General features: G+C 38.7%; 1 protein-coding gene and 1 long non-coding RNA gene across 5 annotated transcripts in view; one reads left to right on the forward strand and one right to left on the reverse strand.

Annotated features, from left to right (window-relative positions):
• GPATCH2L (G-patch domain containing 2 like) overlaps positions 1-21,516 on the reverse strand; it is a 52,107-nt gene that overhangs the window by 11,228 nt on the left and 19,363 nt on the right. For 3 of the 4 annotated variants that reach the window (XR_004271771.1, XM_032287791.1, XM_032287793.1), the window contains exons 4-8: positions 19,964-20,140; positions 18,361-18,440; positions 15,329-15,396; positions 13,975-14,029; positions 10,854-10,939 (exon numbers count right to left, since the gene is read on the reverse strand). Coding sequence is in view for 3 of the 4 variants with exons in the window: in XM_032287791.1 (XP_032143682.1) it covers positions 10,854-10,939; positions 13,975-14,029; positions 15,329-15,396; positions 18,361-18,440; positions 19,964-20,140 (466 nt within the window). In the remaining variant the exon portion in view is untranslated. Of the gene's footprint in view, positions 1-10,853; positions 10,940-13,974; positions 14,030-14,084; positions 14,125-15,328; positions 15,397-18,360; positions 18,441-19,963; positions 20,141-21,516 lie in introns of all 4 variants that reach the window. The other variant, XM_032287792.1, reaches the window with a different exon arrangement.
• Positions 241-12,279, forward strand: LOC116557976. Its single transcript, XR_004271773.1, has 3 exons — positions 241-345; positions 1,889-1,896; positions 12,268-12,279. It is a non-coding gene; the product is annotated as an uncharacterized LOC116557976 (long non-coding RNA).

Here is a 21,516-nt window from a genome sequence, read left to right on the forward strand (position 1 = left end):
ACAGAAAGTTAAACACCATGAGTTCTCACTCATAAGTGGAAGCTTAAAACAGTTGATCTCATAGAAGTGCTTAAAACAGTTGATCTCACAGAAGTAAAAAGTAGGACAGAGGATACTACAGGCTGGGGTAATGGAAGGGAGGGATAGAGAAGGATTAAAAGATATAAACTTACAGCTAGATAGGAGGAATAAATTCTAGCAGTCTATAGTACTGTAAGGTGACTTACAGTAAGTTAACAATTATATATTACAGTTTCAAATAGCTTGAAAGAGGATATTGAATGCTCACAACACAAATAAATGATACATGTTTGAGCAGATGGATATGCTAATGACCCTGATTTGGTCACCACATATTGTATGCACTGAAATGCCACCGTGTACCCCATAAATATGTATAAGCATTGTGTGTCAATTTTTTAAAATAAAACTTTAAAAAGAAGAAGAAAAAAGAACAAGCCTGGGAAAAATAAGAAGGAAGTGGGTACTTAGAGCAAGAGGATTTAGAGGCAGAAAACGGAAGTTGCCATGCGGCATGGCACATCCAGAATATTAGGACAGCTCTGTTCAGGAGTAAAGAATCTTACCTGTGGGGCTGGCAGGGCTGCCTGTATTATTTTGGGAAACCTTAGCATTATGGGTAAGGCAACTGCTATAGCTCTGCTTCCTATTGAAGAGGCAGTTCCAGTTTTTTATACCCAAATAATTCCAGATCATCAATTGCAGACATAAAAAAATTAAAGAAGGGAAGAAAAAATAAAGAGGTTGACCATGTCCTCAACCCCATTTTCATTTTGGGGTACTTAACCACTTGGCTCCTTTTCTTTTTAATGTGTTATTTATTTAATGTGTGTGATTTTATTTTGAAAGCATCACTGTTTACTCTCCTAATGGAAACTAAAAAAGGGACAAAAGCACAAATGCGGTAACAAAAAGGACAGATAAAGAGTCTGAGCTTCTCTTTCTCACCAACACAGAGACCCTCCCTACAAGTAGAAAGAGTAGAAGATTAACCAGGTATTTCAGAACTCTTTTTCAAGAGTAGTATATGGTTGTTCTTGTGTTGCAAACCACGTAATGTGTTAGGGAAAGTGATCTTTCAATTAGGCAGAGTGTACAAAAGGCTAAGTACAAGTTAAAGTCTCCACCAAGTTAAAACTTCTTTCTCAACTAGAGTGGCAAATGGTTATCAGAATTATATAAGGAGCTTTTACAAAATACACATATCCCTATCAAGATCCTAATTTAGTAGTCTGGGCAGGAGTGGGAGCAGAATCAGTAACAAATATATTTTGATATTTTTCCCTGGGTAATTCTGATAAGAACCTACCTACTTCGAAAATTACTGAACTGAAAAATCTACCAAATTCTCAGAGCCAACCTAGTCAATAATAGAGATCTAACTATTCAACCTAAAGAATAATAGAATGATTAAATGAATATAAATTTAGATAAAAATACTGCTCCCCATATAGATGCAGTTAGAGAAAAGACAGGCTACACTTTCTCTGTTTCATCTGATCAGGGCCTCAGGGACAATCTTCACTCAGGCCAGTAAAACCTGGGGCACGTGCTTCTTTCACAGTGTAAGCGTGGGATCAGTACTTCCCCTAAGAGTGTCACAGCTTCCCCAATTTGGTGGCATCTGCCAGGGCAGAGCTGGAAAATGAGCACTAAAAGCTAAAAATACACTCTTTTTAAAAAAATTCTTACCTCAGAAAAAGTCACAAAATTCTTACCACAAGTGTGAAGGTGAAGATTAACAATTAATGGAAAGAGGATTCTTTCTATCCACACATAAACACATTTCTATTTTCTGTTTTACTGCAGGTAATTGAAAGATCAGGTGAGTTGTTAAAACTGCAGTGTTACTTAGGAAACTGGGCAGATCACTATGTCCTTGGGGCAGGAATGTACTTTTAGGCAAAAAAAAAATACTTTGAGAAATACATGCATGTTTAATAGAACCAATGTTGGCACAAAAAAAAATAACTGAAGTGACTGCTTTACATTTGGAAAAAGGATGTTTAGAGTCACTCCTAAGGAGAGACAACAGTCTGTCTGCAAATGGCAAGCTAGTTTAAGGAATAGTTCACCTTCAAAAATCACTCATTTTTAAAGTCAATGAAAAGTTCATTTTTTTATATGGAGTAAAAATCCTCAAAAAACTGGGTATAGAAGGAACACAACTCAACATAATAAAAGCCATATACGACACGCCCACAGCTAGTGTCATACTGAATGGAGAAAAACTGAAAGCCTCTCTTCTAAGATCTGGAACCTGATAAGGATGCCCACCCTCACCACTGTTATTCAATTTAGGACTGGAAGTCCTAGCTAGAGTAATCAGACAAGAGAAAGAAATAAAGGGCTTCCAAACTGAAAAGGAAGAAGTATCCTTGTTTGGAGATCATATGAACTTATATTTGGAAAAACCTAAAGTGTCTACTACAAAACTATTAGAACTGATAAACAAGTTCAATAAAGTTGCAAGATACAAAATCAACACACAAAAATCAGCAGCATTTCTACATGCCAAGAGGAAACAATCTGAAAAGAAATAAAAAAAATTAACCCCATTTATAGTAGTCGCAAATAAAATTAAATACCTAGGAATTAAAGCAAACGATCTCTGCAATGAAAAGTATAAAACATGGATGAAAGAAATTGAAGACACCAAAAAAATGGAAAGATATTCCATGTCCATGGATTAAAAGAATCAATATTGTTAAAATGTCTATACTACCCAAACCAATCTACAGATTCAATGCATTCCCTATCAAAACCAATGACATCCTTCACAGAAATAAAAAAAAGAATCCTAAAATGTATCTGGAACCACAAGAGACCCAGATTAGCCAAAGCTATCCTAAACAAATAGAACAAAACTGGAGGGATCACATTACCTAGCTTCAAATTATACTAGAGAGCTACAGTAACCAAAATAGCATTGTACTGTCATAAAAATAGACACACAAACTAATGGAACAGAATAGAGAACCCAGAAACAAATCCATACCTGTAGAGTGAACTCATTTTCAACAAAGGTGCCAAGAACATACTCTGGGGAAAAGACAATCTCTTCAACAAATGGTGCAGGGAAAACTGGATATCCACATGCAGAAGAATAAAACTAGACCCCTATCTCTCACCATATAAAAAACTCAAATCAAAGTAGATTAAAGACTTAAATCTGAAATCTCAAACTATGAAACTACTACAAGAAAGCATTGGGAAAAATCTCCAGGACACTGGTCTGGGCAAAAATTTCTTGAGTAATACCCCACAATCACAGCAGCTAAGGCAAAAATGGACAAATGGGATCACATCAAGTTAAAAACCTTCTGCAGAGCAAAGGAAACAATCAACAAAGTGAAAAGACAACCAACAGGATAGGAGAATGTATCTGCAAACTACCCATTTGACAAAGCGTTAATAATTAAAATATATAAAGAGCTCAAACAAACCTATAGAAAAAAAAATCTAATAATCCAATCACAAAATGAGCAAAAGATTTGAACAGATATTTCTCAAAAGAAGACATGCTACTCAACATCACTGATCATCAGAGAAATGTAAATCAAAGCTACAATGAGATACCATCTCATCCCAGTTAAAATGGCTTATATCCAAAACGCAACTAATAATGCTGGTGAGGATGTGGTGAAAAGGTAACCCACATACACTGTTAGTGGGAATGTAAATCAGTACAACCACTACGGTGAACAGTTTGGAGGGTCCTCAAAAAACTAAAAATAGAGCTACGATATGATCCAGCAATCTCACTACTGGGTAAATACCCAAAAGAAAGGAAATCAGTCTATCAATGACATATCTGCACTCCCATGTTTGCTGCAGCCCTGTTCACAAGAGCCAAAATTTGGAAGCAACCTAAGTATCCATCAGCTGATGAAGGGATACAGAAAATGTGGTGCACATACGCAGTGCAGTACTATTCAGCCAAAAAAAGAATGAGATCCTGCTACTTGCAACAACATGGATGGAAATTGAGATAATTATATTAAGTAAAACAGACGAGGCACAGAAAGACAAAAATCACATGTTCTCACTTATTTGTGGGATCTAAAAATCAGAACAATTGAACTAATGGAGATAGAGAGTAGAAGGATGGTTACCAGATGCTAGGAAGGGTAGTGAGGGTGGTGGGGAATGGGGATGGTTAACATGTATGAAAAAGAGGAAAGAATGAATAAGATCTACTATTTGATAGCACAACAGGGTAGCTATAGTCAATAATAATCTAACTGTACATTTTTAAATAAAAAAGTAAAACTGGTCTGTTTGAAACACAAAGGATAAATGCTTGAGGGGATAGATACCCCATTCTCCATGATGTGATTATTATGCATTGCATGCATGTATCAAAACATTTCATGTACACCATAAATATATACACCTACTACATACCCACAAAAATTAAAAATTTAAAAGTTAATAAAATTCAATGTAAAAGGGTATTTGTGTTCTATACTTTAACACAAACAAGCCACACCAGGAAAAAATTTGATGTTTCTAGGGACCAAAGGTCATATATATCATATATTCCAATTATTCTCCTTAATTACTAATCTATTCACTCAATTATTTTTAACAACAATTTATGGAGGCCTACCCTGTGTAAAATACCATGCTGGATGTGCAGAGGGAGATACAAGATGACTGAGCTGAGGTCCTGTCCCCAGGAGCTCACAACATAGTAGGAAGGCCAATTCCTAAAGAAAGAATTAATATTCCAAGATACTGAGTTGTAATCAGAGAACAAGTAAAGTGCTAGGGTAAAAAGAGAAAAAGGAGGGTTAAATCTAGGGATTTAATCCCTAGATTAAATGTGAGACTCCTTTCTCACATGCGGTTTTACCTTTAGGGTTTACTGACATTTATTAAGCAGTCAGGAGGGGAAATATTTTCACAGACTTACACCTGGGAAAAGATCTAGGCCTATGACCCTAGGGGCAGCTAGGAAGAAAAAAACCACTTCACAATTATCACAGGAAACAGAGGAGGCTTATCTAACAGGAAGCAATCCTAGCAATTCCACTAATGGTTTTCACTTACATCTAACCCTCAGTAGTCTGTGACAAACTGCTCACTGGCACCTGAAAACTCTCCCTAATCTAAGTCCCTTAGCTGGTATAACATAGGCATATCATGAAGCTGTTTCATGCCACCCATAAGGGCTGAATCATTTCACATCAGTTGGAAAGATGAGTATTTTATAATGGAAAAAGAGAAGAGAAAAAATGCTTTCAACAATCCACTTAGGCAGTAAGAAGCCAGCCAGCTGAGAGCTACTGTCAATGAGACCCTCCAACAGAGGACAAAAGATTCAGGAACTGTGTACTATACAATGGGCAGCTCCGATAGGCTCAGGCAGCCTGATAGACAATAGTACAGCAGAAACATTGCTTCACACATGGCCGAAACTGAGGCACTAAAGAGGTGAGAAAGCACCACTGTATTTCACAGCATCCTCAACAGATACAGGACTAATAAAAGGTTCTTTCCCCCAAGCCCTGAGGTAAAACCTCAGGCTGTTTATTATGGCTCCAAAGGTCAAAATTAATAGCATGAAGTGAGTCTTCTTCTTGCTCTTTGAAACTCCTTGTCAAGTGGCACAGCCAGCTGGGCACACAACTCTGATATGCAGATCATAACGTTTGTGAACAGATAAAATGAATTACAAATGAGCTCAGCCTATCCTATTTCAACTCTCTGATGGGCAGGAAGGTCTCTCTCTCTCTCTTTTTTATTTTAACCCCAACACTGTCCAAATACCTCCTCTTGTAGTTCATTTGGGGCCATTTAAGCACCTCAAGAGTCTGTATTCATCTAATTAGCAAATGACTCTGGAAGCCAACTCAGTTTTTAAAATTGCAATTATCCTAAGGACAGGGTAGGGCAGTCATTACATAACAAAAATAATATTGGTTACCAAGATGTTCATATTTACATATATTATTTCATTTTGATACCCACTCATCCAATTTAAAAAGTATTGATATTTCCATTTGAAAGATGTAGAAATTAAGTTATGGGAAGATTAAGTCACTGGCCTGGGTAAAGCCAGGATTCTCACCCAGGTTTGTCTGACACTAATATCCACGCTCTTAATCTCCTACTACCTATGCCAATGGACTATAAAGAAAGTAGAAGCTATGAGACTTCATTCATTCATTAAGAAACATGTATAATATTTGCACACCAGGCTGATATCTGTCATCCTTACTGCAACTAAAAGTAAGATTTCTCAAAGAAAAAATAGTTTATTTACAAAGGAAACTGACCTATATGAAAAGATATCGTGCTTTGCTATTTTAGAGCTTAAAGAAAAAATAAATTTAAATGGTAATGCATGACCAAATTATCTTCCAAAATAAAGGTCACTAAAAGTTGACCTTTCCTTCTGAGTTGGAGAAAATTAAAGCAATGCCATGAAAAGTTTTTGCTCTCAAAAACTGGAACTGGTGACTTACGCATCACACCGATGCAACTGACCTGCAAATAGCAACTAATAAATTCTAGCTATCATTTTCTTCGGTAATAATAGTAAGAAAAACTATCCTTCAAAATCAACAAATCTCTCATTTTGGGATAAACTGCTTGCAGCACTAGTCTTCTAATTACAAGTATGTGACTATGCCCTTAACAATACCACTGCCTCTACCGGAACACCAACCACACCATCTGCTGTTTGAGCAGCAGTAATTCTTAACACCAATATCAATTCAAGTATTACAACTTTAACAGCAAATCCCAAAACTAGCAACCAAAACAACCAAACCAAAACAGTTGGTTTATGGATTTCATCTACAAGCCCAACCAACTATCCAACTATCCATACATCCACCTGACAAAACTCTGCCCCCCACCCATTTATTAAGAACTACATGCTGGGCACTGTGCAAACACTATACTCTTCCTTACCTGCAGCAGGTTCTCCAAAGCTAAGAGAAGTCCAGACGTCTACCTATGACAAGGAACGGTGCATACTATAACAAAGTACAGAGTTCGTGCCAATTATGAAATGGGGGCCCCTATTAAGCAAATTACAAAGCACCAGTCACAAAACCTTATGCATTTAGGACAACAGTTCTTAACGCTGGCTGCATATTAATCACTAGGGAGCTTTAAAATAATGCCAACGTCTAGGCCTCGCCCCAGACCAATTAAATCAGAATCTCTGGAAGTGGGGCCCAGCATGGACATATTTTCTTAAAGCTTCTCAGGTGATTCCAACATGCAGCCAAGGTTGAAAAGCACCAAGTTAACTACTTCCAGAGCACTATTCCTGAAATCCACAAAATCTATTAGGTGGTACAAAGACCACAAAACTCTCCCTCCCATCCACTGCACCTGCCATCTGGGCTGTATTAAAACGATACATCAATAAGATGTTATTTTAAGATTATGGTCCAATTATTTATTTGTTTATAGCAATGAAATACTAAACAAGAAAGGATCCTGAGGTCATGCACCACTCTCACAATGCCTCCCCCACCCCACCTCACCAATTCCGAAAACTAGAGGTGTATATGGTTCTAGCAGGGAGGAAACTGTTGAAAAGCCCTCGCTTTTGCTTGGGAGAATGGAATTGGCAGTGTCCAGGCAAAAAACAGCCTCAGCTCAGTAACCTGACAGGAGGGAACCTTCATAGTTCAGGCATGATTATCAAACTCTTTGTGCTCTTAAAGGAGAGTAATTATAGGCATGTGAAAAAAGGGAAGCACTCCCTGAGGAACTCTTCCTCACATGCTTCCCAAGAGGCAGTAGGGCCATTAAAAATTCCATGATGAAGAGGAAAAACAGCCTGGGAACAGCCAGGAGGCAATACAGCAAATTAGTACACCAGCCCTCCTCAGGGAAAGCTGTGATAAAACAGGAAACACTTCTCTCTTTGCAAAATAAAATTATACCACTAATGATAACATAGTCGCCACACATATACACATACACACACACACACACACACACACACACACACACACAGCATGTTAATGATGCGTGTGAAATTTCCAATGCTGCCCAGATGCTTTGAAAGAAATTTTTCCCTACTACAAATAAAATGGGACAAGAAAAAGATATAATTTCCATTCAAAACAGTTTTTAGTACAGTCATTCACGTGCCTCTTCCCTGCCACCACTACTCCTTTACACTCCACCTTGGTGCCCGGCTTTTGCTAAATGATCTGTTCTCTGCAAAGCCTACTGCCTAGTTCTGAATCCAGTCTCATCAGGCTGTCACACTGGAGCAAGACAGTTCCTTCTTCACTAACCCCTCCCTGGGCAGGAAGACCACTATTCCAAAGGAGTGACCGGTTGCCCTGAGAGCTCAGTATGTCATCATTCATATTTTCTAAAAGCTGCATAGAAGTCACTTTTGCTGATCATTTCCCATGAAGCAGTGGTTGCCAAGCTTTATTGACGTGCACCCTCATGAGTAAAAAATCTGAAAAAAACATTATATATGTGGTACATATACATAAAATATAAATATGTGCTAGTAGACACATATGTATAATTTAAAACAAAAAAATTTTTGAAGGATCAGCTATAAATAAACATAAGTTTTAAAATTTTCTTCCCCTTTCCCAAAGAACCTTCATGTATGCAACCCACTTGGTATCTACTGCCTTGGGTATGACGTCTAGAAGTAAGTAATACATCAAAGATAATGTATTATTGTCCACATTCTCTCTCCTTTGCTTTTAGTAATGGTCTAATGCAATAAGAAATATTACCCTAGAACTGGGTATACCAGAAGCACAGTTGAGACCTCCATATGTTTCCAAGTTTAGCCACAAACCTGCCAGGCAAGAGAGTGAAGACAGTGATACGGATAAGGAGATACACAAAGAAACAAGAAGCTGATGCCTAGTCCAGCCACAGGATAAGGCTTTTAAAGGAAGAAAGAAACCTGACAAAAAGTATGAATACTGATCTCAGCACAGCACAGCTTTAGGTAGCAGGGGTAAAGAGAGGAGGGAAAGTAATCCACTTTCAGCATTCTGACATGATATGATGCTACTCAAATAATTTTCCCAAGTAGTATATACACAAACAAAAAGCTGAAGGACTATTTTCCTATGAATTAAAATCTTGTTGTCCTCCATGACAGCCTGAGCACAACCACCTCTAAAAAAATCTCCCTAAGCCTCAAAGTTAGGGTCCCTTCCTCTGTGCTTTTTCAAACCTTTATTGTAATTGTCAACTTCCATACCTGACTTCCCCACGAGAATGTAAGCTCCTTGAGGGCAGTATCTAAACAAAGAGGCTGGCTCACAGTAGGGTGCCAGCAAACGTTGAATGAATTAATGATGAATAAACATCATGCTACTGAAGGAAAGGCCTTACTACTAGAAGTTTATATCATTCTCCAATTTTCCATACTTTTTTTTTTTTTAAGAGAAAGGATCTCACTCTGCCACCCAGGCTGGAGTGCAGTGGCATCATCACAGCTCACCGCAGCCTTGACTTCCTGAGCTCAAGCAATCCTCCCACCTCAGCCTCCCAAGTAGCTGAGACTACAGGTGTGAATCACCAGACACAACTGATTTTTTTTTTAATTTTTTTGTAGAAACAAGGTCTCACTATGGTATAGTCCAGGCATTCTTAATAACACCATTTGTGATGGTCTCTCTTTTCAAAAGACATTCATACAGAAATACTACTTCTTCAGTAGAAAGATCTGGCAGTAGATTATGGTGCAAAATTTATTATTGTAGCCCATAGTAGAAATTTTAACTGTATCCATGGAAGAGTAACTTAGTGCAGCCTACCCCTCAACATCTATGAACATAACCATTTAAGAACTTATTAGGAATAAAAAAGAATTATCAGAACCTTGGAAAGAAATTCTTTGTGCAACCAGAAATAATAAAACTTCTGGGGTTTAGCCTATTAGCTATTCTTTTCTGCATAACAGCCCTGCAGGGGATGCTACTATTAAAACTGTATTTACTTCCCATGTCACCTAAAATAATTTATATTTGTAAGGATTCATTCATTTGACTAATATATATTAAATAAGCCTAACAAGTCTCAAATACCGTTTTAGGTGTCAAGGAGTTATCAGGGAACAGGACAACATCCCAGTCCTTTAAAGCTTATATTCTAGTGGGAGAGAGACTGGGGGATAAAGTGGAAACAAAAGAGCAAAAGAAAAACCAAACCCCACTAAAATAAACTAATAAGCAAATTCATTACAGACTGTGATAGAGCCATAAAGGAAACAAGCAAATAATGAGCAGGAAGTGCTGGAGGTGGCCCCTTAGACAAGACGGTCTGAGTGGTCCTCCTTGAGGAGGTGGCAACTTAGCTGACACAAGCAGCAGCTCAAAGACAGTTTTCCAGGCAAAGGAAAGAAGTGGAAAGGTTCAGAGGCAGCAAAGGACTGCTGCTGTTTTTGAAGAACAAAACAGAGCTCCCTGGTACCACTGGATCTTTCCCCCGCAGAGGGAGAAAATTATACGGAAGGAGGCTGTACACGTAGGGAGAAGTCAGATTATGCAGGGTTTTGCAGGTCATGCCAAGGAACATTAATAATGTTCTTTGAAGATGGGGCTTTTAGCAGCAGAAATAAAATGAAATATGAACTAGAAGACTTAGGTCAAAGTTAAGTATGAGACTTAATCCCATACTAGCCTTGTGATCACAGGAAAGATACTTCACTGCTCTGCCTCAGTTTCTACATCTATAAAACATCTATTTACCTCAAAGGATTGTTGTCAGGATCAAACTGGATACCGTACACAAACAGACTTTATAATTTGAGGTGTTATAGAAAGGAATATAGTATTGTCCAGAAGAAATAACAGCTACTAAAAGACAGTTACCTGGCAGAGCAGTGTGCTGGTGAACACCTTCGGTGAGAAGCATCGGCAAGAACATCCAGGGAGTAAAGGGGAGACAGAGGATTGAACTGCAGGAATAAAGAAGACTATTTTAGTAAGGCTTACATGAAACAGACCTGATCCTAAAGGGTAACCTACACTTTGATTACTTTTCTGCTTTGACCAACTCTTTTGTCATATCAAATGCAGACACTGTTCAGTAAAGTCACACATATTTAATAGGGTGCCTGTGAATGTACCAAACCTGATCTAGCACACTTCAAAAAAAACAGAAAACTATTCCTTGTTAAACAACAATTTTACAAAAACTTCTGATATACAATAGTCACTTAAATGGCAGAAGACCGTATTTTCCAAGTGATATAACAAGAACTTGTGCCTGATGATTATTAACTGTGTATCAGCCCTTGCTTCCAAGAAGATTACCATGAAATTACCTTTTCATTTCCTTATCCTGGCAAATGATTCCAAGAATAACTGGTTGAAACAACAGCAGCATATTATAGTGGAAAAAGAACTAGACTAAGAATTAGAACACCTTTTAGTTCCAATCTACCACTGAGATACTGAGTGTTAAAAATTATATAATCTCTGAGCTTTACTATCTGCATCTGTTAAATGAATATAACACTATCTGTCTTACCTATATATATTTTTAGAGACAGAGTAGCACTCCATCGCCCAGGCCGGAGCACAGTGGCGCGATCTTGGCTCACTACAACTTCCGCCTCCCAGGTTTAAGCAATTCTCCTGCCTCAGCCTCCCAAGTAGCTGAGATTACCGGCGCCCATCACCACGGCCAGCTAATTTTTTTTGTTTTTGTTTTTTTTTAGTAGAGACGGGGTTTCTCCATGTTGGCCAGCCTCCTCTCAAACCCCTGACCTCAGGTGATCCACCCACCTCCGCCTCCCAAAGTGCTGGGATTACAGGCGTGAGCCACCACTCCCAGCCTGTCTTACCTATTTCACAGGGTTATTATGAGGGCTAAGTGAAACACTGCTTTCAGATTATAATTTCAGTTTCTTATTTGCAAAACATCTATTTGACTTCAAAAGGAGGCTGTGAGGATCAAATGACACACCTCACTTTATGTTTGCTATTTTCTTTGGACTTTTTCCACAACAAATAGTCTTCTCCAAAAAGTTTAGAATTTAATGCCTTCTGACATACAAAGACTGGAAGAATCCGGAATGATGACTTCAAACTTATTTTATGAGAATACAAACTAAGCAACTGTCCTATCTGCCACAGAGGTTCCAATCTTGGTTCTACTAGCTGTATGACTTTGGGCAAATAGTTTGAATCTTATAGATCTCCAATTCGTCATCCGCAAATAGCACATCTGGACCAGATGACTGCCACAGGTCCCCTTCTGCCTTTAGATCCTCTAATGCAGACATGATTGGTGCTCTAGCTTAACATCCCCCAAACTGCAATCTCTCACATACCATCTTCATGACTTTCCTTACCTGCCTACAACCTGTACTACTGCTTATTATTTTTCCTCATATCAATTATTTTTGCACAGCCTTGTCCTTACTATATTTCCATGAAATAACAAGTTTGATACAATTACATGTTTTCCTAATGTACACCATAATACATAACTTAAAAACTGTGTGTCCATATGTCATCTAAAATCATCTCATACACATACACCAGTTATATCTTCTACCACTCTAGTTCATTTCAAAACAGGAAATTCATAATGAAGATTCCAAGTCTAAAATGTGTATCAATTCAATAAGCTACTAAGTCATTTAAAAAAAAAAAAAAAAACAGCTGGGCATGTGGCTCACGCCTGTAATCCTAGCACTTTGGGAGGCTGAGGCGGGCAGATTGCCTGAGCTCAGGAGTTCGAGACCAGCCTGGGCATCATGGTGAAACCCCTTCTCTACTAAAATACAAAAAATTAGCAGGGCGAGCCTGTAGTCCCAGCTACTTGGGAGGCTGAGGCAGGAGAACTGCTTGAACCTCCGAGGTGGAGGCTGCAGTGAGCCGAGGTCACACCACTACACTCCAACCTGGGCAAGAAAGCGAGTTTCTCTTTCCAAAAGAAAACTCCAACAGCAACAGATAGGAAGCCTAAAACATTTTACCTGTCAGTGTTCATCTATTTTACATCTAATCACCAAGATAAAGCAATCTTCCAAAAAAAATCACTAAACTTTACACATAAAGAAATATATCGATAACCACTGGAAGTTAATTTTTAAATTGTGAGCCCTCTACATAGGCCTAAATATGCCAAAGGCCCCCTCACGGGGGTAGCTAGGGAAAAGACTAAGACAGAAAGGCTCTAAGGCAGGGGTCCCCAACCCCAGGGCCGCACAGCAGGAGGTAAGCTGCCAGCAAGCAGCCACTCACCATTGTTGGCATTACTGTCTGAGCTCTGCCTCATGTCAGATCAGCAGCCACTGAGATTCTTACAGAGGCACAAACCCTACTGTGAACTGTACATATGAGGGATCTGGGTTGCATGCTCCTTATGAGAGACTAATGCCTGGTGACCTGTCACTGTTTCCCATCACCCCCAGATGGACTGTCTAGTTGCAGGAAAACAAGCCCAGGGCTCCCACTGATTCTACATTACGGCGAGTTGTATAATTATTTCATCACATATTACAATGTAATAATAATAGAAATAAAGGGCACAATAAATGTAATGCATTTGAATCATCCCAAAACCACCCCCCTCCCTCACCATGCCCCCGACCTGGGTGCATGGAAAAACTACCTTCCACAAAACTGGTCCCTAGTGCCATCAAGGTTGGGGACCACTGCTCTAAGGCTTTGACCCCACTTCACCCAAAGCAGCTCTACTTTCTGCTTCATGTGTTTAGGCTTCAACATAGTACTTCTCAACGCAGGAGTCTGATGTTGAACTAAATCATACGCAAATGAGATTCATTCTGCATTCATACTGCAAAGTTCAAAACTAAAATAAAAACAGGATTCCTATGAAATATATGCTACAAGAAACTAATGATCACAGTTGAACCTAAAAAAGGGAATTAGCTGCAGTGTTTACCAGTAAGTATTGGATACTCTTAGAAAACCACTCTCCAAGAAAATCAAAATAACAAGAAAGAGGAAACCTTACCTCATGTGTACAAGCAGAAATGTGAGGAAAATCAGAAGCCAACGCTTTATTCTTTCTAAAGAAAAGGAAACCAAATGATAAAATAAAGATGACAAAGAAAAAGATCTTACCTGATTTCGTTCTCTTTTCCCAGCTGATGGTAACCAGAAACTAAAGAGAGGGAGAGAATAACAGGAAAGAAAACAATAAAAGAAGTGGTAGGAAAATTACAGAAAGGAGAAGAAGATAAGATGTTGGAATAATGAAGACAAAGAGGGAATGGAGAAAAGATGTAATCAGAGGAGAAAGAGATTAAATGTATGTGAACACTTTGCTAAAAAAACAAAAAAACCTCTTCAAAGGAAAAAGGCTTGCAATGGAATGTAAAAGACTGGACAACAGAAATAAACCCAAGACTACAGTGTGACACCAATACCCTCTCAGCTGTGCCTGACAACAGGAGCCTCAACTCAACAAGGGCATAAACCACACCCACACTTGTATTTTGTATGTTAAAATTAGCCCAGGCTGGATGTGTACAGGATCGTAACTGGGTACTGAGCATGATGCATACAGGATAGATGAAAAAACCAACCATGTTAGGGGACAAGGCTGTCCCAAGAAGTGGCAGAATTATTTTCCTGTGGCTACATACAGCCTTCCTACAGCATTCACCACAGTAATTAGGACAAAAAGATATTCTACAGGTTAGGCACAGTGGCTCGCGCCTATAATTCCAACACTTCAGGAGGCCAAGGTACACAGACTGCTTGAGCCCAGGAGTTCAAGGCCAGCCTGGACAACATGGCAAAACCCTGTCTCTAAAAAAAATACAAAAACTAGCCAGGCACAGTGGCACACACTTGTATTCCCAACTACTCAGGACGCCAAAGTGGAAGGATTGCTTGAGCCTAGGAGGCAGAGGTTGCAGTGAGCCATGACAGCGCCACCATACACCAGCCTGGGTGACAGAGCCAGACCCTGTCTCAACAAAAAAAAAAGGAAAAAAGAAAAAATATTTCCCTATAAAAAGGTCTAAAAATGGGAAGAGAATATAGGAGGATAGAGGCAATCATGCATTTCAGAAAAAAAATTTAGAGACAGAGAAATTAGTCTAAAATAAACATCCTTACTGGAGGCTACTAAATGCAGCATCTGTAGGTATAAAAAAACAATACAATGAAACTAGTCTAGGAAAGAAAAGAATATCACGGTCACTGGTTTAGGATGTTGCCATCTTTAACTGTTATAAAGTACAAATCTTTAAGATCTCTTTTAGCTCTGAAACCTGGTTTCTAAGTTGCTCCATAAGACTCCCCTCTACCTCCTCCTCTAAGGAGAAACTAGGACAGCCAGTAAATACATAAACACTTACTCTTTCTGCCGAGGGTCACTAGTGATATGGTTTATCCTCTCAGTACCCAAAGTGTTTATGCTGGTCTCCTAAAAAGACAAAAGCAGACAAGAGTAACATTCAACCACAGAAACAAACATAAAGCACAATATGTCACCTAGCTCAATCTTTCCCATAACTGTGCCAACCAAGGCAATCTGAAAAGGCACATGTCAAAAGTGAATCTTAAAACAGCAACTATGTTTCTTTTTATTGGAATCTATCTTAAAAGTATTACATGTTATTCTAATTTATTATTCTCTAGTGATCCAGAAGTTTTTATAAACACCATTCACCATATTTGGTGTTTTAATATAGTAAGTAATACACCTCCTGGAACTACTGAAGTATACAGGAGTAAAAATACTGTTTTAGAAAATACAACAGTAGCCAATTTTTAACAGGCCAGCACACCAAGCTCCCTAGAGCTATGTGATTATAGTTCCAATAGTCTTCATCCTGGGACATAACCAAATCCTCACTGGTAAAACGTAAATATCTGCTGACTAAATATAAATACATCAGAGGACTTCTGTGACTTGCAAAAATTGTTACTCTGTACTTTGTCCCTCAAATGTCATCTTATGAAATAAAAATAGAAGTTTGTATAAAATTTGATTCCTAAATTCAGGGTTCTCATTATAGTGTAAAAGCTTACCCATAACACCACAAACAATTCAGAAACCAATCATTTCCAAAAAATTGGAAAATGGCCATTCCCTCTTCATTTAACTTGAGTACATTCACAGTGCTTATCTACCATGGCACCTGGGAAGGCATACCAACACACATCTCAGTAACTGTTGTGTTGAGAGAACACAAGTCACAGGCAAGAATGTCAAGAACGTCAAGGCTGTTCTTCAAACACATTTGCGTCGGGACAAATGTTATTATCTGTATTTATCTATATGTGTGGACTGTCCTAAACATCAGGCTACACATTTCAGCAGAACAACTGGCTATAGAAAAATGAATTCGAGGCCAGAGTCTGGGCAGGAGTGGAGTTAAATGAGAAGTTTTCATATACTGTATTCTTCATATTCTGCATCCCTTATGGCTATGCCTACTGATCACAGACACGGATGTGGTAGGGGGGCCAAGGGAAAAGATGGGTGAAAAATGAGCTATTTGTTACAGCAGAAAAATTATTAACTTAAAGTGCCGTAATGTTTAAATTTACAGTTTATTACTGTGTAAATTACAAGCAGTACTTTGTGTAATTAGCAGCTCGCTGGCAGGGAGCTGTGAATGAAACTCATTATTTATGATTACAATTTAGAAAAGCAGAAGAGAGATGGGGGAGGGGGAAGAAGGGGGGTAGAGCGGTGACCTCTGCTAGAAATGATAAATATCCCTTTAAGGTGATGAAGATGAATTAAACAAGTAAATATTATCCTATTCATTTGAAATCATTAGAGGCACATCCAATAGGCCTGGAGTGGCTTGCTTGCATGGAAGTAGAAGTCTCTCATTTTATAAAAGCTGAAAAAAAGTAACATAGGTGGCAGCGGGAACATTATCTGTCAAGCCTAAACAATAAAAAGTAAAACCCTCTCCTTCCTCCACCCCATGACTGCTATTCTGCTAGCTATCCTGTTAACAATAAGCTCCTGGAATCACAAAAGCAGCATTCTGTCTATAAAATGAGTAATCAGAAAGGTATCAGTCTTCCAACAATCAAATGTCTTTCTAATTCAAGATTTGAACTTGAGGCCAGGCACGGTGGCTCATGCCTGTGATCCCAGCACTTTTGGGAAGCCGAGGCCAGCAGATCGTCTGAGGTCAGGAGTTCGAGACAAGCCTGGGCAACATGGTGAAACCCCATCTCTACTAAAAATACAAAAATTAGCCAGGTGTGGTGGCGGGTGCCTGTAATCCCAGTTATTCAGTAGGCTGAGCAGGAGAATCACTTGAACCCGAGAGGCAGAGGTTACAGTGAGCCGAGATTATGCCACTACACTCCAGCCTAGGCAACAAAGTGAGATTCCGTCTCAAAAAAAAAAAAAAAAATTGGGCTTAAATTTAAAAATATGAAGAAATAAGAATTTTGAGCTTGTCTGGAAATAAACAGCCTCATTTCTTTTGCATGTCTAAAACTTGAGAAAACTCCTCCCCGATGAGACGATAAAACAGTAGCACCCTCTTAAGGGTAGCCAGACTGTGGCACACAGTGCACCACCTAGCAGGCATTCTAAGCGCTTATCAAGTGAACAAACAAAATGCTCTCAATGCCTCTCCCTTCCTTATTCTTTGGCCACCACCATCTTCTCAGATTGAGGATGAGCCCCTGTCTTAATTTCTCAAAGTGGAGTAAAAAATAAAATTAAATAAATAAAAATTTTAAAAGATAAAAGTAGATCTGGGTTCAAATCTCTTTTCTGCCACTCATATCTGGGTAACATAAGACATTGCTTAACTTCTTCGAACCTAAGTTTTCCTCACCTGCTAAAGGGGACTTGTACTTTTTCTACAAGGTTGCTGGAAGAATTAAATGAGCTGAGTGCCTAGCACCATCCCTGGCAAAGGCAGAACTGAATAAACAGCAGATAGTTCTCCCTCATGGTCAAGGAGGGGCTCTTGAAACTCAGTAACAGATTTTTTTTTTTTTTAATGAATTCTAGGATGAAAGACCAAAGTTAGGAAAGAACAATGATGCATTCATGAATTCAAGAGGAGTCATAAAGAAGCCAAGAGTATTTTAACTTACACAATAATAACATAACATTAATAAAAAGTTACAGAAGAGACAGATAAGCTTGTAGGTCTATAGGCAAAAGACACTGTAATGACAGTGTTTTCTTAGTCAGAACTTCTGTATGAATTACATTTCATATTTTATTTGTATATCCATTCACATTCTATATAATGTTCACTCTTGTAAACTCCCAACACATTCCAGTTGGCTCCATTAATGTCAGGGAGTTCTGTAGCACCTCTGATTGTTAATAGTGTACACAATTCCAACAAGGAATATTATCTCCCCACTGAGCCCAGTAAACTGTGAGAGGTATCACCTTCCCAACCAGCCTTCTTCGCCCCTTTCTGAGGCATCGAGCTGCAGCTCCAGGCAGACGATTCAAGCGAGCATGGTACCCTAAAAAAAGAAGAAAGGCTTCAGATCCTGAATGCAGAAAATCCATAAGCAATCATATGTTTCTAGTACACTGAAGGCTTTACCCCCAGGATCTTACTAGACTGACCTTTCAACTAGTATCACAGAGCTATCTGCCAAGGATTTATTATTCCTATGTCTTTGTCACCAGCAGTATGATCACAGGCATGCCATTTACCTTTGACCTAGGCATCCTCCATCTATAAGAGGGACAATCACTCAGTCCTACCTTACTGGGCTGTTTTAAAGACCCAATGAAATAGCAAGTAGAAGGGACTTTATAAACTGAAAACACCACACAAATATAAGTTACTACTAACAATGTTTAATTTTAAATTAAATGTTAGTTTCTACGCCAAAAACATTCTAATTCACGACAGCACGGGGAAAATAGCATGCATCAGATAACCCAACTTTTCTCATTGCCACATGTGTTCTACACAAGGTAAGAACAACTGGAGGAATCTACACCAAAATGTTATTAAGAACATTGTCTCTGGATATGAGATTACAGGCCATTTTAAGTTTCTTCTTACTATTTCTGCTTATTTGTGTATATTTTATGTGATCCATTAAAAACGTCTAGAAATGTTCATCAAAATGTTCAGTAAAGCAATGTGTGCCTCAGCCAGTCTTTACCAAGAACCAACTGCTGTGAGATGGCCTTTCAACCACCCAAATTCACCATGACAAAAGCCTACATAATACAAGTTTACATCTCACAGTGTGATTCTGATCACCAACAGATGTTCAACAAATTACTAGTAACTGATTAACTAGTTGATTATGGAGTTACTGGGAACCCTAAAATGATAAATTTATAGCACTAAAAGAAATGGTTTAGTCCAATGTCACATATCTTAAGTGATGGCCCTGACATCCCAAGAAAATGAAGTGACTGTCACAGAGCTTGGTAGACAGTACCAGAGTATTAACGCCACATTTTCATCTCTCTGTCCTAGGTTCTTTCCACCCACTTTGTACATCATAATTGAAGAAAAAAAGCAAAGGGAAAATGAAACATCTTTGTTTTAAAGTCCCCAATAATAGGGTCATTAAAATAAAACTACTTAAATTATTTGAAAAGCATCCATTTTTAAAACACTATTATATGTGAACACTCTTACTGAAAATAAAAATATGTACGCGGATGTTCTTATTGAAATCTGTTCTCTTCCAATATCCGAAACTCAATAACCTATCAGTTTCAAAGCAGCTGTCACATGACGCTAAGCTCCCTAAATCTGGCACAAATGGCAATGGCAAGCTGAAGGAATGTCCTGCTAATCTATGTCCCAAGAGTCTCCATGGATTCGTTTAGGAAGGAATGGAGAGAACCTTAAGCTTTGAGACTTACTCTGAATCTCCTAGAAAATCCTTGAGCTAGCTCCACAATGCAGACACTTAATGTGTGCTTGAAGGCATGAGTATGCTTGCTATGTGATGATTGCTCTGCACAAACAGAAGCATAAAAGCATGAAATTCTTGGTCTCCTCAGAACTCACCTCTTTGAGCTGGCCGAGAAGGTAAAAGGAATGTGGAATCTGAAAATTTATCCAATCCAGAATCCATTCTTTCTACTTCAGAGCAATGATCAGGAGCCCACTTGGGCAGAAGATTAGGGACAGTGAATCCTGGGACACATTCTCCTTCATAGAACCAATCACTCTGCTCATCATCACCTAAAGTAAAGAGATCATACCATAAGCTACAATTTTAAACAAGGTCTGAGAAAACAAATGGGAGGGATGATTTCTTAGTGCTATAGTTTCGATCATCCTTTTTTTTTTCCTTTTTAAGACAGGATCTTGCTCTGTCACCCAGGCTGGAATGCAGTGGAGCAATCACATGCTCAGGCAATCCTCCCACCTCGGCCTCTCAAGTGGCTGAGACCCCAGGCTCATGCCACTATGCCTGACTAATTTTTTTCATTTTTTTTTTTTTTTTGAGATGGAGTCTTGCTCTGTTGCCCATGCCAGAGTGCAGTGGTGCAATCTCCACTCACTGCAACCCCCATCTCCCCTTTCAGGTTCAAGCAATTCTCCCCGTCTCAGCTTCCTAATTAGCTGGCATTACAGGTGCCCACCACCATGCCTAGCTAATTTTTGTATTTTTTTGTAGAGATAGAGTTTCGCCATGTTGGCCAGGCTGATCTTGAACCCCTTACCTCAACTGATCCACCCGCCTTGGCCTCCCAAAGTGCTGGGATTACAGGTGTGAGCCACCACACCCAGCTTTTTTTTTTTCAATTCTTTGTAGAAACTGGGTCTCCTTACGTTGCCCACACTGGTCTTGAACTCCTGGGCTCAAGCAATCCTCCCACCTCAACCTCCCAAAGTGCTGGAATTATAGGCTGATTACACTTTTAAATAAATCAAAGCACACACACACAAAAATTGTTCTGGTCCTTCTTGACTCATATTACAATGAAAACTGAAACATAAACCTGGTTTCACATAAATATCATACTGTGTTACTCTGGACTGCTTTAATAGTAAAAAATAAATAGATGAAGCTATCACTTACTAAGCCCTTACAACCTACCAGCATCCATGCTAAAAATCTGTAAATATGTCATCTCTTCCAAGCCCTACACTAACTCCAACTTACGAACAAGGCAACTAAAGCCCAGAGAAGTCAAGGTCAATTTAGTAAACAATGAAGCCAGGATCTGAACCCAACGCCAGACTAACTCAAAAATCTGAGATCTTTACTACAAAAATAAACTGCCTCCCCTGTACCATTCTCAGTGGTATGAATAAACTTGGGGATTCAAAGTCTATAAATGTTTCTCAATTCAAAGCTAGTTATTCCTGAGGGATTTCTTACTGTATTTACCTTTCTCATAAAAGGTGAATAAACAATGTATGTCCATACTTCATTTTTTCTTGATATCTCATTAATGGGACAGAAAATCATCTTGAGACTAGCAACCCAAGCTACTGGGGAGAAAAAAAATAACCACAAAAACAAATAATATAATTCCCAGAGGCTTTTCAATAAATCATACCATTTTCCCAAATCTATATTGTTAATTAATAGCAAAGTCACAACTAGA

Source organism: Sapajus apella, unplaced genomic scaffold (assembly GCF_009761245.1).
Source record: "Sapajus apella isolate SASKATOON/1434 unplaced genomic scaffold, GSC_monkey_1.0 scaffold20, whole genome shotgun sequence".
NCBI classification, from domain to species: Eukaryota; Metazoa; Chordata; class Mammalia; order Primates; family Cebidae; genus Sapajus; species Sapajus apella.